The sequence below is a fragment of the Mizuhopecten yessoensis genome, unplaced genomic scaffold, assembly GCF_002113885.1.
Source record: "Mizuhopecten yessoensis strain PY_sf001 unplaced genomic scaffold, ASM211388v2 scaffold8811, whole genome shotgun sequence".
NCBI classification, from domain to species: Eukaryota; Metazoa; Mollusca; class Bivalvia; order Pectinida; family Pectinidae; genus Mizuhopecten; species Mizuhopecten yessoensis.
Genome location: NW_018407733.1, coordinates 1,123,902 through 1,138,867, shown reverse-complemented (window position 1 = coordinate 1,138,867; position 14,966 = coordinate 1,123,902). Strand labels below are relative to the sequence as shown.

The 14,966-nt window shown below is 37.5% G+C and overlaps 1 protein-coding gene across 1 annotated transcript in view; it reads right to left on the bottom strand.

Annotated features, from left to right (window-relative positions):
- Window positions 1-204: 204 nt before the first annotated feature.
- The window catches only part of LOC110456617 (probable carboxypeptidase X1), a 15,089-nt gene continuing 327 nt past the window's right edge, over window positions 205-14,966 (bottom strand). The window contains exons 2-7 of the mRNA XM_021507450.1: window positions 12,471-12,703; window positions 6,848-6,997; window positions 5,816-5,978; window positions 4,331-4,639; window positions 3,579-3,739; window positions 205-258 (exon numbers count right to left, since the gene is read on the bottom strand). Of these exons, the coding sequence (XP_021363125.1) occupies window positions 205-258; window positions 3,579-3,739; window positions 4,331-4,639; window positions 5,816-5,978; window positions 6,848-6,997; window positions 12,471-12,703 (1,070 nt within the window). The remainder of the gene's footprint in view (window positions 259-3,578; window positions 3,740-4,330; window positions 4,640-5,815; window positions 5,979-6,847; window positions 6,998-12,470; window positions 12,704-14,966) is intronic.

Genomic DNA, 14,966 nt, shown 5'->3' with positions numbered 1-14,966 from the left:
TTTTAAAAAAAACTTTTACAAGTTTATTTACTTGTAACAGTAACACTCTTGTTATGGTGAATACATGAAATTTTTCAGATTTCAACAAAAATTGAACAACAAGTACATGTAAATATGCAATAAAGATATTTTATTTTCTGACTCATTTGTTATCAGTTCTTACTGTATTTAGCAGTTAACAGAAACCTAGCAGATTCAAAATCATCAACAATTCTTGGCAGAAATTTCTGGAATTTCCATTATCTTGGGATTTCCTTTCTACAGTACAGAAGTCCACATCATAACTAATCTCAATCTCCTGATATTTCCTGAGGAAGTAGTTTCCTAGTTCCTAGTTGCCCTGACATGACAACACGTTTTGCTTTTACCAGCAACACACGTACACTCCCGTTTGTATCCTTCCGTTATGGTTACACAACACCCAAGGTAAATGATAATCTTGGTTTGCCTACAGATCCACTCTGAAAATTGTTGAAATTGTCCAAAGATTTAAAGTTTTCCATATCATCGCCATCTAGCGCCCGACTGTGTACCAAGTAATCGTAAATGTTACCGTAAAAAAACAGTCGTCCATGCTCGCATATCAACCTTCCATTCAGCCGGTTCGATAGAATCAGGTCGAATGTCAACAGATTACCAATGTTTAGAATGAGACATTGTAGTTCCTACGGTGTTGTTATGCCGAATTCGTTAATAGTTCCATATAATTTAACTTACATATTCGCTGCAGTCTTTTGCGCCTCCAATTTGGTTATTGTTGTCAATCACGGTCGTAATGGTGGCCGATTTTAACGCCCCCTGTATCAAAATATGAGAACTAACGAGGAGATAACTGAAAAAAAGGTGTGTATATACCCTCCTGAGCTTAAAATGGATTAACCTTCTCCATCAGCTTTATTCCTCGGACTTTACTTGTAACATGACCAACAGAGATGACTTACTACGAAGCTGTATGATAAATGGTACGATTTCGACTTTCGATCGTGAACTTTCCGTTTCTTGATATTTACACCACCTTACTTGGGATAAATTATCGCAGTTGATTCCGTATTCAAGAGCCTCCTCCGAATATTATTAGGTCCAAAATAGATGTGGACTGCAGACGGACAAACTTGCAACACGAGTTTTCCAAAGCTAAGGGTTGATGGAGGCTGTAAATAAGTGTCATGGTCGCCATCGTGACCTCATAGGGAAATGGAGTGATATGAAGGTCGATTTTTCCTCATTATGCTCATATCTGAGCTTTGAGGTTTTATTGTCACGTCCCAATTTCTCAATGTGATGACGTACGTGTAACGATTCTCGGATTTGACCAAGAATTACACAGCGTGTCGTCACCATTCCGTACCACTTTGTCAACTACATTTTCTCCGTGTAAATGTTTTCTTTATTCACATTTTGCCCTAGTTTTATCGATGTTGAGTTCCAATTATGTTTTTTATTGACAATTAGGTATTCTCTTTTTTGTTAAACTGTCCTGATAAAGCTTTCCTTATGTGTTTGCAGTTTTAGATAGACCCGATTAGTTCAAAATATGTTAGCTATAGCAAATCGCTGACACTGTTACGTCCATTTGATTGATTTTATAAAAACCCGAACGTACATTGTCGTAATACAGAGGCACAAATCAGCTACACATGTACATTTACACAAAACACAATGATATAAGGTATCATAAATTAGAATATTTAAAGAGGAAGTGTCCTTTACATAAAAATATGTATATATCGTGTACAATTGAACGATTATAAACTTGTATATCATATTTCAATTGTAATATTTTGATTCCCAACCTGTTAATAAGTCTAGACCCAGAGATGGTTATCCTACATACTGTTAGATGTCTTTGATGTAATATCAAAGTTTTACTTTATGCACAAACAGTATACGTATTAAATTTGTCGCAACGTTCAAAGACCAACTGGTCCCTTTGTTAAGCTATGACTGAGTGCGCGATTTGTATTTGATACAGGATGTACACGATCTATCGAAATATACAGTGTCGAGTGGCATATAGAATACAGTTTCGTCACATCGTTGAATAGGTTAAGAATAAATCGCTCACTAAGATTTATACTGTGATATATGAACAAGCCACAACATAACTCATATTATATACAAAAGTACATGAAGAATATATTACGAAATAAAGAACAACTTGGGTGGTTTAATAATTTGCAACCGTACACAAATATGAACTGTCCACAAACCAACTAAATATAACTAGCGATGTAACTATCTACAGTAATACCATGTATGTGGGTTTGTAGCTATCACAATGAGATGTGTAGCTATAACAAAGGCTCATATGATCAGCAAAGGAGATCGTTTGTCATCGCCTGAACGCAGAGAACTTTGATAAACCATTTTTTTATCATCTCAATGCATCACTTTTGTTGCTTAAATTCAGTTCAATATTAAGATAGCATTTGAATTTCAGAACTATCTGTAACACATGTAAATAGTTCAATTAATTACAGAACGAAAAATACCATTTATCCTTAAAGTAGCGTAACGTAGCAGCGCAATGGCCGTCATATTTTGGACAAAAACAAAAAACATTAAAATGCCGTATTCAAGTTTAATGATGCGTGTCAAGAAAAGCAAACACTAAAAGTTGCTACGAGTAGAAGAAAAATGTGTCGTTTTAATAAAATTACCTAATACGTTTTTGCGACATTACAAGGATATAAAATTAAGTGGTTAAAACAGACTATGCGTGAAAAAGTGTCCTTTGTGTCATATTTCACAAATCGAGAACAGTTGTGGTGTACAAGAGGTTCGTCGAACGTTTTTGTTATTGTAGACAAGACAGCTTCCATGTCCAAATTCCACCGCTGTGTCCCACTTCATGAGTTTGTCGCTGAGAGGCTGGGGTGGGTCTTCCCCGTCCCACCATTTAGTCACCCCGTCCACCTCATACCATCCTCCACTCAACCTCAAGGTTCAGTCGTGCCTGAAGGATTGTTGTCCCACTGCAGGCGAATCAATAGAGAATTCCGCAGTAGATTTAATGCAGGCAGTGACCTCCCCTTATGATCATTTTGGAAATAACTGTAGTGCGACTGGGCCAGGATACTATCGTTGGTCAGGCAGCCCAGCTGGTTGGAGTGACAGTACCTTTTATAAGAACATGAAGTCCAGGGTCTCTAATCCCAGTCTGGCTCCGTTATATTTCTAAACTCAGAATATTGTCTTTGACATTGTGTAACCTCAACAATTTTTACTAAAGCAGCTATAATGATATGTTATCAATAATAATATTTTTTTATCAAATGTACTAAAGTCAATATTTCTCTATGTTACTTAACACTTCATTGGCGCCAGTTAATGGATATTGTTATCAAGAGCTGAGCGGAGACAATCAATATATACAAATTACCATCAAAGGTCAGACAAAACAAGTGCCTACCAGCACACAGTGGTTCGTATACTGAACATCGCTCTGGACCTCCCAGGCTACCCTTACATTTCTTGGCATTGAATGTTAAACTAAGATTTAATTAGACCAGTTTTCATCAACAAAAGTTGTGAGCACACGAATCTTACTTACCGAGAATAAGACTTGACAACTTTACCCGATCTAAGCGGTTGAGTTTGTCCACAGAGTTGACCACTAGGAGTCTCATCTCGAGACCAGCACAAGCTGTCATGGCGTCCTCCTTGTTGTACTTCCGTGTGATGACCTTGTACATCAGTCCGGTTGTCGAGTCAGTTGTCATGTATAGATCTACGTTAGCTGGAAAATCAGGGACATTTTTCTTTCATGTATCTCACTTTTTATTTTTGAACAGCCAGTCTTCCAGATGATAAAACATTCAAGAAATAAGTCTTCACATCTCCAGCCTCAGACTATCTGAATACAAACTACATGCAAGTCCGCTTGGATATATCTGTGACTTAACAGATAAGGACATAATTTTATGCATGATATTATTTTATAATACATTTGTATGTGTCAAATTGTTATTTATATACTGTACATGTTATAATTTCAAATCAATTTTCGGAAACACACATCTTGAATTACTATGGCTGACCAACTGCTTCGTGGAAAATTATTGCAGAATGTTAAATCGCAACGAAAATATAAAAATTGGTTTTTGTTTTAATTAACCGTTTTGATAAGTTTCATGACAGACAATACATTATACTTTGTGATGAGCGTGTGAAAAATATGAATTCCATAGTAGCTTTCACCAATTTGTGATATATCACCGTATAATATTTCAGCAATATTGTAATTTTGATTGTTATTTTCAGATTGTTTCTAATAAAACATTTTTCTATAAAGTGTCTTGATGGATGTTATCTTTATTCTGGAACTTACAACCGTAAAACGTCAGAATACACTCACTCATGTCAAAGTAGTAGAGATACTGTTTCTCCGAAATCGACTGCTCGCCTGCTCTTGCACTCAGCTGGCTGTACTTGTTGACACTGTATGCTTTACAATCTTTGTAAGCGTTGCTGTAGGAGAATGAGCGACACGTGACGTCACGGTGACACCGCAGGCTGCACTCTCCAAGGTCTTTGGTATGTCCTTGCATTATCACTTCATAATCACTGATGGATCCAGCTGGCAAGGGGAGGTAAGCAAACCGGCGCCTCCTGGCAACTTGAACAGAAGTTCCAACACCTGCGGTGCAAAAACATATGCATGCATACGATAACATATAGTGAATATATAATTACAAAAATGAAAGCACAACCCTGAACAACACTTAGGTGTAGTGTATACTTGAAACAAACCAGGAATATAACCAAATATGGTAACAATATGTGCAAGAATTTCAACATTTAAATTGACTAACTCCCTCTGGTATGTCCCGCTCCTCTTATCCAAAGAAGATTATTTGTAAAGATGACAATAGGCAATCTCCTCCTATTTGGTACAATTTGGTTGGCCCTAAGGAGGATCAAACCCTTCCAAAAACGTGTACCGTTTTAACGTTTTGTTTAAAGTCTCGAAAAGCAAAAATCTATATAATGCTTCCGCCATTTGAAGGCAGATAATCATTGAAAGCAATCTATATAGGAGGAAATGGTGTAGCTCGTGACATAATGCGATGGTATGACACTGTTCAAGGACAGCAATGTTCCTACATAAAACCGGATTAATAGCCAATGTGAAGTACCTCGTATTAATTGCCCGAATATGTATTCATTTGTATTGATATTTTCCGTAATTCTGTAGAGCAAATACTAATATCTAGGTAATAAACGTCTATCACGAAATGCTAAACTTTCAGGATGAGGAAGGCGACCATTTTTTGTCCATGGAAAAAATCCAAGTTCTAGTTTTTTGCTACATATAATGTTTTGTTAAGCAATTCAAAAACAATTTACTATTCTGTCTGCAGTGTATCAGTCAAATGACACAAGGGATATCCCAACTTTGTGGAGGAAATCTCATTACGTGTTTGAATGGCACTGCTTACCTTTCCAGAATAATAAATTAAAACAGTAGAAAAGCTTATAACCTTGAACTACAGTATATAGTGAAAATAAGCAAGACCCAGACTGTATTGGTATAAAGTGTCAGGCCATGGATAAAGTAGATTTTGCAAGCTCTTGATGTATTCCAAAGTACAAATGTGCACAACTTCAATTGTCCCCCTAGATATAATGTATTGTTAAGCAATTCAAAAAGTTGAAGTCGAACAATTAATAAAAATAGTTTTATACCGAACAAAACCAAAGCAAACAACACCTAAGAGACAACCAAATTCAAACATTCCTTGTGACATAGGGACGGTTATTCTTACTAAACATCTGTCTTACTATCTGAACGACCCTTATGACTATAGCCTACCGTGGGTACATCCGATCACGTCAAATCTGAGACATGGTACTCCAGTTGGTGTGTCTACCCAAGTCAGTGGGCGAATACGGACGTACCGAGCCACAACAGGTGGACTTATGTTACTCTGTCGCTCTGTGTTCTCCTCCGCGGAATCTGCTGGAACGTAGAAAGTCTGAAACAAGAGATATCATCGTGACAAATCGTCTTGCCCCGGTACACATACACAGAGTGTGTCCGTTGGTTGAAGTTTTATTTTGGTAAGGTGCAAAAACATCAAATCTTGTATGTTTTCTTTTTTTCGTTTTGGTTCTCCTATATTCACCAGTAGCGAAACGTTTGCCGGTCAATACCGATCGTTATCAATAACGTCATTAAATATCTCTATTACAATACAAAATATGCTATCCCTCTTGAAATATGATCAATAGAAGCAATACGTTGTTTAAAATGTGATGTCAGATTAACACAAATGTCTGGTATTGCCTATTTACTTTCTGTATGATACGATAAAAGATTACCTGTATGATATGGTATTTTTTCGCACCTCGGACAAAAATGTCCAAAAACCATTGGTTTAGAGCTGTCACGTGGTGACACTCTATTTTTCTATAGAGGGTCAGTAGGATACCATTGTAGGGCAATATGGCCGCCCATTGCTCACCGCTTCAAAACTAAAACAACAGATACGGGTACCTGAATATTCTAAAAATGATACAATGGTCACCGTAATTCCTATTCGCTAAGATGATAGGAGTTGCCTCCCCTACGCCAAGCAAAAATAGTAAGACGTTGTCGCCAGCGACCGTCTTTTGTTTTAGCGGGGGTGCCGTCCCCTTATCTAAGCGTTTCGGCGACATTGACAGACAACAACATTACTGAGGGTCCTCGATGCGATAGTCAGTTACTGACCCTCTACAGAACCATAGAAGGTCAGTAAGATGTATAGGAGGCGAGGGCGGAGCCCGAGCCTCCTATAAATCTTACTTACCCTCTATGGTTCTGTAGAGGGTCAGTAACTGACTATATAACTAATAATATGACCTGGTTGTCGGCCTCTGATTTCAGGTATTCCCAGTCCTCTCCGTTCACACTGTACGAAACTTGATATGTAATGATGTCATTATTCGTCCTAAATTGTTGGCGTTGTTGCATAACGACGCCAACAATGTTCTTGAGATCAGAAAAGTCCACCTACAAAAACCAAAGGTGGTTCGAAGACCCAGATGTTGAATGATGAATAACGTACACGTATATGGGTTGATACCAAAAAAAGTCGATGCATTTCTATTGATTGAAGCGTACTTTTACTGCCAACATTTGCGTAAAACTTTCCAAAGAAAAACAGTATAAAGGAGTATTTTCAACACAAATCCATCCTTGCAGAAATAGTGTGATGCATGGCCATGTCTACGATTCTGTTACCTGGCAACTAAATTCGGTCAAAATTCAAATTGTTAAAAAGTATGGGATATGATTCGGTAAATAATTGAAAAAACATGCTCCCGCCTCATTAATAAAAACAAAATTTGTTCGTCAAAGTCTGAAATTGCTAATGCTTTTGCAAAAAACATAGCTTAAAACTCGTCCCCTTTAAACCAATCCCAAAAATTCCAGTCTTTAAAGGAAACGGCTACATTTCAAATTACCAAACAAAGAAAGTAACAATGATCCATTTACCCATCAAGAACTTGTTGATTCGCTCGGAAAATCACAGGACTCTGCTTCAGGTCCAGATGATATTCCATATCAATTTCTCAAACACCTACCGGATTCGTCACTAAGATGCCTTCTTTACATATTCAACCAAGTTTATGCTTCCAGAAAGATTCCAGATTCGTGGAAGAACTCCACAATTAAACCTATTCCAAAACCGGGAAAGGATGATACTGACCCAAACAACTATCGTCCTATTTCTCTGACTAGTTGTGTATGTAAAACTTTAGAACGAACGATAAACACAAGACTGGTTTGGTTTATTGGGGCCAACGATATAATATCCCCTTTTCAAAGTGGTTTTAGAAACAGAAGAGTGACAAATGACAATTTCATCAGATTAGAGACATTCATTCGAGAGGCTTTCGCCTTGATCTTGAGAAGGCCTATGCTACTACGTGTACTTGGCAGTATGGCATCAAGAAGGTTCTTCACGACCTTGGTGTACGTGGAAACCTCCCCAATTTTATATCTAATTACATATCAAAAAGACACTTCAAAGTCCGTGTTGGTTCGACTTTTTCTGGAACGTCTAAACAGGAAATGAGAGTCCCACAGGGTGGAATCCTATCAGTTACCCTGTTTGGTCATAAAATCAATGATATAGTCAAATGTCTTGGTCAGTCAACAGAAGGGTCGTTATTCGTGGAAAACTTCTTCATCTGTTACAGATCTAAGAACATGCACACGATAGAACGACAACTTCAAGAGAGTTTAAACAAATTACAAATTTGGGCAGACGAAAACGGATTCAAATTCTCTACATCCAAAACTGTTTGCATGCATTTCTGTCAGAAACGAAAAGCACACAATGACCCAAATCTTACACTTGATGGCATTATAATTCCTGTTGTTGAACAAACCAAATTCCTCGGCCTCATATGAAGTATCTGAAAGATAAGTGTTCCAAGGCGCTAAACATTATACGAGTCCTTTCTAATACTGTGTGTGAGCGGACCGTGAAATGCTTTTGCGCTCATATACAGATCACTTATTCGAACAAACTCGATTATGGTTCTAAGGTATGCGGTTCGGCGCGCAGTTATTACCTGCAGATGCTAGACCCAATCCATAATCAAGGGCTACGTCTAGCCCTTGGAGTTTTTCGAACAACACCTATAAAAAGTCTTTACGTGGAAGCGAATGAACCATCCCTTTATGACAGAAGGAATACACTGGCATTACAGTTTGCAGCTCAATTAAAATCAAACCCTAAAACTCCGGCTTTCGACCAAGTATTCAACCCAAAATACCGAAACATATTTATGCAAAACCCGAAACTTCTGCCAACATTTGGTATCCGAATTTCAAATTTCCTGCAAGAACTCATCATAAAGGTGACTGCCATAGCTGAATTTAATATATCTGATGTTCCTCCATGGACGATACAAACACCTGCTTTTAACTTTACATTACATGAGCGAGGGAAATCCATTGTAATGCGCGAAGAACACAAATCCTCCTTTCGGGAATGTATTTGGAAGTACCCCTCTCATACACAACTTTGCACTGATGGTTCCAAAGAAGGTGAGAAAGTGGCAGCAGCCTGCTGTTCTGCTAATTCTTGCACTTCAGTTCGACTACCAGACGTCGCCTCCATCTTTTCTGCCGAAGCATGCGCGTTTAGTTTGGCCCTCGAACATATCGATAAACACCGCATTAAAACGGCAATCATTTATTCAGACTCTCTATTTGCCCTACAAAGTTTACGAGATCCTAAAAACACACTCGTACAAAACCTTACTTTTCGCATATTTCGTATCTTAAAGAAATCTAAAATTACTTTACTATGGATTCCGAACCATGTCGGAATTTAAGGCAACGAACTTGTTGACAGAGAAGCCAAAAATGCGTTAACTACCATATACAGATTTTAAACCTATTATTCGTACAGTTATTCAAAATGAATGGCAGCAACGCTGGTCTCTCGAGACCAGCAACAAACTTTTTAAAGTACAACCGAAACTTAAAACATCTGTTCCCAGTCGGGAAAATCGTAGGGAGGGAGTTGTCCTTTCTCGGCTCCGTACTGGGCACACATATCCTACTCATTCGTACCTTTTAAAACGAGAAAATCCACCTTCATACCACGCATGTGACACTCCATTTACAGTGGAACATATTTTAATAGAATGTCCCGATTTTAAACACATTAGTGATAACTATTGTCGAGTCCCGGATATGAAAACTCTTTTCAGTTCTGTGGACTCGAAGGCACTATTTAAAGAGATACATGACGCCGGAAACGTTTTTTTGCATTTTTCACAGATTGACAGAGAAATTGATATACCTTTAAATCAATACATAATTAGAATATCCAACCAAAGTTGTCGATTCGTCTTGCCACCAAACACTAGAAATCTGTCCTCATAATAAATGTAAATTTGAATCGTCCCGCTGGTTCTACGCGCCATTGCTGATGAATATTCAACAGAAGTTTCCGAAAACGAGTCACGTGATAATTCGGAACACAACAAAAATGGATAGCGAGGTAAGAAACACGTTGTTTTGTTTACGATTTTAAAATCGGTATTTAAGCATGTTTATTATATTCTTGACGACCTGTTTAGAATGTTACAATGCATTTATATGTGGGTATGCGTTTTGAATGGAAAATGTGCCGGTTGCAAGCCTAGATTGTTAGTTGAGACACTTCAGTCGTAGTCGTTGAAAAATGGGTGGGCCCCCGAAAGGGGTTATTGAAGTCGGTGGATTTGATCAATTATGACGATATTTCCATTGGAAAAAAGGCATCAACAAAACAAGAAAAAATACTAAGGCCCCTATCTAGAAAATAATAAGGAAGCAAACAATATAAGAACTACGTAATAATGGAGGTACATGACTTATATGATCATAATTTTCCAATTTGGTCAAAACTGAGCTGATGATTAGGAAGTTTTCTTTTTGTAAACAACATGATCTTTATATAAGACAATTTAGAAATATGTATATGCTGCATATATGTTTTGCCAATTACCTGATTTTGAAGATGTTGTGGTAAATAAAAAAACAGAGTTTGCAAACCAAGACATGATGCACTGTCATTGCCGAAGACAATCATGCACATAAATATATATATATATATGTATTTTATTTGTTTATTTTTCACATTACAGTAACATATACATTTCATTATACATAATGAATTCCACTTTCACACATACTTTCATACTAATTAATATTGCTCTTTTTGTATGTGGTATTTTATATTATTGTAATGTTATATTAGAAAGGAAGGAAAATCAGAAAAGAGAAACAAGAAAACAAAGAAATAGAGGAAATAAAGATAGGTAAATGGACAGAAAGAAAGACAGACAGACAGACAGACAGACGGAAAGATAGACAGACAAGAGGATAAGTACCAGTATTAAATAAACCAATTTAAAGGATAGAAGTCTTGTAATATATAGGTGTCAGTAGCTAAGTAATTAAGATAATACATTGAATGTTTAAATTTGTCTCTTTTTTTTCAATTAATTAAAATTAGATCAAACATATAAACAATTGGCAAAAAAGTAGGTCTAGGAAATATCAATAAGCCTTTTCCATTTTTTCCACTCATTCTGGAAGTTAATGAGATATATTTCGTCTTTACTATTTGCAATATATTTTTGAATACTGTAATGTTCTTTAATTGAACTTTTAATTCCTTGTATAGATAAAGGCACTTTAAGACATCTTGTCTTGTATATATACTGTTTTATTATTAGAATAATACTATTGTCACTTTTATTAAGTCCATTATAGTTATAAAAACCAAAAAGAAATGTTTGTTTATTATAATCAAATGGAATAAATTTAAGCAGAAATATTTCTGATTTTAATATAAATTCAATGGCAATTGCATACAAATGAAAATAAAAACTTTCGGCAAAGTTGCTCCCTTCGGGGCCCAATTGTTTATTTACAAGCGGATTTTCTCGTTATGTGGGTATTGTAACACCACCACTGTGTTTAATTCTCAAGCAAAGCAAGTCTTTATGCTTAAAATATTACCTCCCATAATGTAGTATTCCAAATCAAAGTAATTTGGCCAAGTTGGGAACTTTCAGTCGCAAGTTTTACAGTTTAGCGACGAACAAAAATAGCTACCAGTCGAGAAGAAAAGAAGCAACATCCTGGTTCCACCACAACCCTAATTCAGCCTTCAGTCTGTTCCATCTGTTGATGTGTTCCCAATATTGACTCGACTATAATCTGTTGGTCTGGCAAGCTCCAGTTTCCGTCGTTTCCGAGCCGAAGTTGTTAAATATTCAGCTGGACGACCACGTTTCGGTGCGTGTGTCGCCATATTGTTTTGGTTTTCGGAGGTCAGGTCATGAGCTCGGGTCATGAAGGGTACGTCATGTCACGTAACTTGTAATTATGCATAATAGCCTTTTATGGGAATTTATGCCGAGCGGCATTTATACATTTTTTTATCTTTATATTTACAGCTCTATGTTTGTAGAAACTTTTCAAACTTGGTATTAGCGTAAAGTTTATAACTTTCTCTATCGAGTAAAAATAAGGATTTGTGTTGAGGTTTTTTTATAAGAGAGAAAGAGCTTTTCCGACGTCATGTATCTCTTTAACTATTTGAAAAACATCGGTCTATTCTAAAGACTCTGATGTCATTTAACCAACCTTACCTTCTTTGGCGTTATATATATCACATAGTCCATATCATCTATTCGTTATCTCTCTTTTTATTTTAAACCCCTTTTTATTCTAACTATCTACACATACGATGCGAATGCTTTTAGAAATGATTTTTTTATCTGATTTTATCTTCGCTAATGACATGTTTGTTTAAAAAGATGAAATGAATAAATAAATAATGGCCCTAAATGACCACAGCCACCGATGGGCCGTTGAACACAAACAAACAAACAAACTAAATCAATTGTAAACAAAAGCATGAAAAATCACCAGTAGTTTACACGAATTACAGTTTGTCAGGTCTTACCTGGATATATGGATCAGGATCTCCCCTTAAGCTACACCAGCCTGCTGCATTGGGGGCCTGACATCCGGTCGAACTCCTCTCAGGGTACATGTACAGGCGGCCACAGGCGGGGTTGTGATGCAACATATATAACGGATAGTAGGACGACGCTGAAATAGCAGCGTCAGGGACTCCCTGGGGTCCAGATACTAGGTAGTTCCAACAATCCATTTCTGCCCAGCACAAAGTGAGAACTACAACCGAATTGTGATACCAGTAACACAGAATAGCATTATATGACGTAAACTGATTGCAGTTGAAGCATTGGAAATCACGTCTATTTCGTATAATAGTTGCCACTTTATCTTGTTGGACTCTTGCCAGTTATGGTATATGACAAACTCTGAACGTGATAGGATAGACCTGGAAGCTGTAGTAGGGGAAATATGTGACAAAGGTTGCACGTCTTTGACAGTGCTACTGTAGGACATGATGACTTGACAACTGAGGAACGTGATAAACACAATGGGATAACTCTACACGGAAATATATAACCGTGACATGTGGTGGCTTGGAAACTTTACAAGGAAAAAATAATATCATTGTAGCACAGGATGACATAACATTTTTTTTTAATTTCAGCACGAGATACACACGACAAGTGATCAACGGTACATGTATGAACGTTAAAGTTTGAGGCAAGGAGGATATGCATGATAAAATTCAGCATGGCCATGAAATTATAGCACAGATTGACTCAGATGGAGTAACAAGGGCATAAATGGCAACTGTAGCAAGTGATTGACACACGGGAAAACGTATTGCTCGTAATAGACCTGCCGAATATAGCACAATGCATTAACATTACAACTTTAGCACGGGATATACGCTATATGGATGTGACAATTGTGGAACGCGTTTGGAACAAATGGACAACTATAAGACAGGATAGTTAAGGTAGAAGTACCACGTGGTAGGCTTGGTATCTGTAGTGATAAACGGTGATACTCTACATCAAGTGTTATATAATTATGGTAACCGTATCACGTAAACCATTTTCCAATTACATTGTGTATATCACATTATATAGGTAAGAAATGTTGCACGAACTAAAAGTGATATCTGCAGAACGAAATACACTTCGCAAATGTCAAAACTTTAAGCACAGTATTTGCCGTTTATACTATTATACACTTTACAGTATTATTATGATAAGGATTACTAGCGGACTGTTGGAAGCCTATGATACGAACTGTAACAACTGTATTGTGTATTACGTCACAGATTATGCGAACGCTATTTCTCTTATGCGTTGTATAACAAAAATATCAGTTTGATATATCCGACGGAAATACTTGACAATATAGTGTCAGGTAATTTTGGAAGACTATATTGACTATTTATATCAAGAAAATTTGTAATTAGTAATGCATCGGGTAAAACAATCAAGAATAGCATCCCTTGGATTGAAGATTTATCAGTCACATCCTCAAGATAGGGGAAGCTTCTATCACTACCTCACCATATCCAGTCATTGTATTTAACAACACCTAATATTTATACGTGAAGGTGTTATATACAAATCTCTACATCTCAGCAACAAAAGTTGGTATCTGTGTCTCCCCTTATTTCTTTTCTAGGCTCTCGAGGTTACTCACATCTTTGGCCACACATTTTCCGTAATTTGTTCGGATGTTCCTAAACATTTTCTCCAGGTGAGTATGTGTGATGTTTCAATGACTGGTTCGATATGTACTCTGTCACCTTCAGCAGACCGGTAAAGCGTGTGTACACAAAGGTGTCAAACGAGTACGAGTTGGAAACCACATGTTTAGGAAAACGTGATACTTTCAACATAAAGTAACAGATCTAAACAAAAAGAAGGGGCATGACCTTTCTTATTATCAAAGAGAGAAGTCTAGAGGGGAGAAACAGTACTAAGGTATATAATCCAGATTATAAATTGTGGTACACGTACACGAGATACACAACTGTTGAAGTACGAGGTAGAGATGACTAATATTATTTTTCACACTTTAGTCATTCAAACGATATTTAAGCGAACGAATGCATCGTCTTATGTCTCCTCCCAGTCTCACGTCCCTATCAATATTGGTCTTGTTATCTGGATATGTTTCTCGTCCCCTAACAGTCTCACGTCCCTAATAATATAGGTCTTGTTATCTGGATTAGTCTCGAGCTCGCGTCCCTTCCCAGTCTCACGTCCCTATCAATATAGGTCTTGTTATCTGGATTACTCTCGCGTCCCCTCCCAGTCGCGCTTCTCCTCCCAGTTTCGCGTCCCTCCCCAGTCTTGCGTCCTTATCAATATAGGTATTGTGATCTGGAGTAGTCTTGCGTCCCCTCACAGTCTCGCGTCCCCTCCCAGTCTCGCGTCCCTTCCCAGTCTCATGTCCCTTTCCTGTCTCGCTCCCTTTCCAGTCTCGCGTCCCCTCCCAGTCTCGCGTCCCTCCCCAGTCTTGCGTCCCTCCCCAGTCTTGCGTCCCTTCCCAGTCT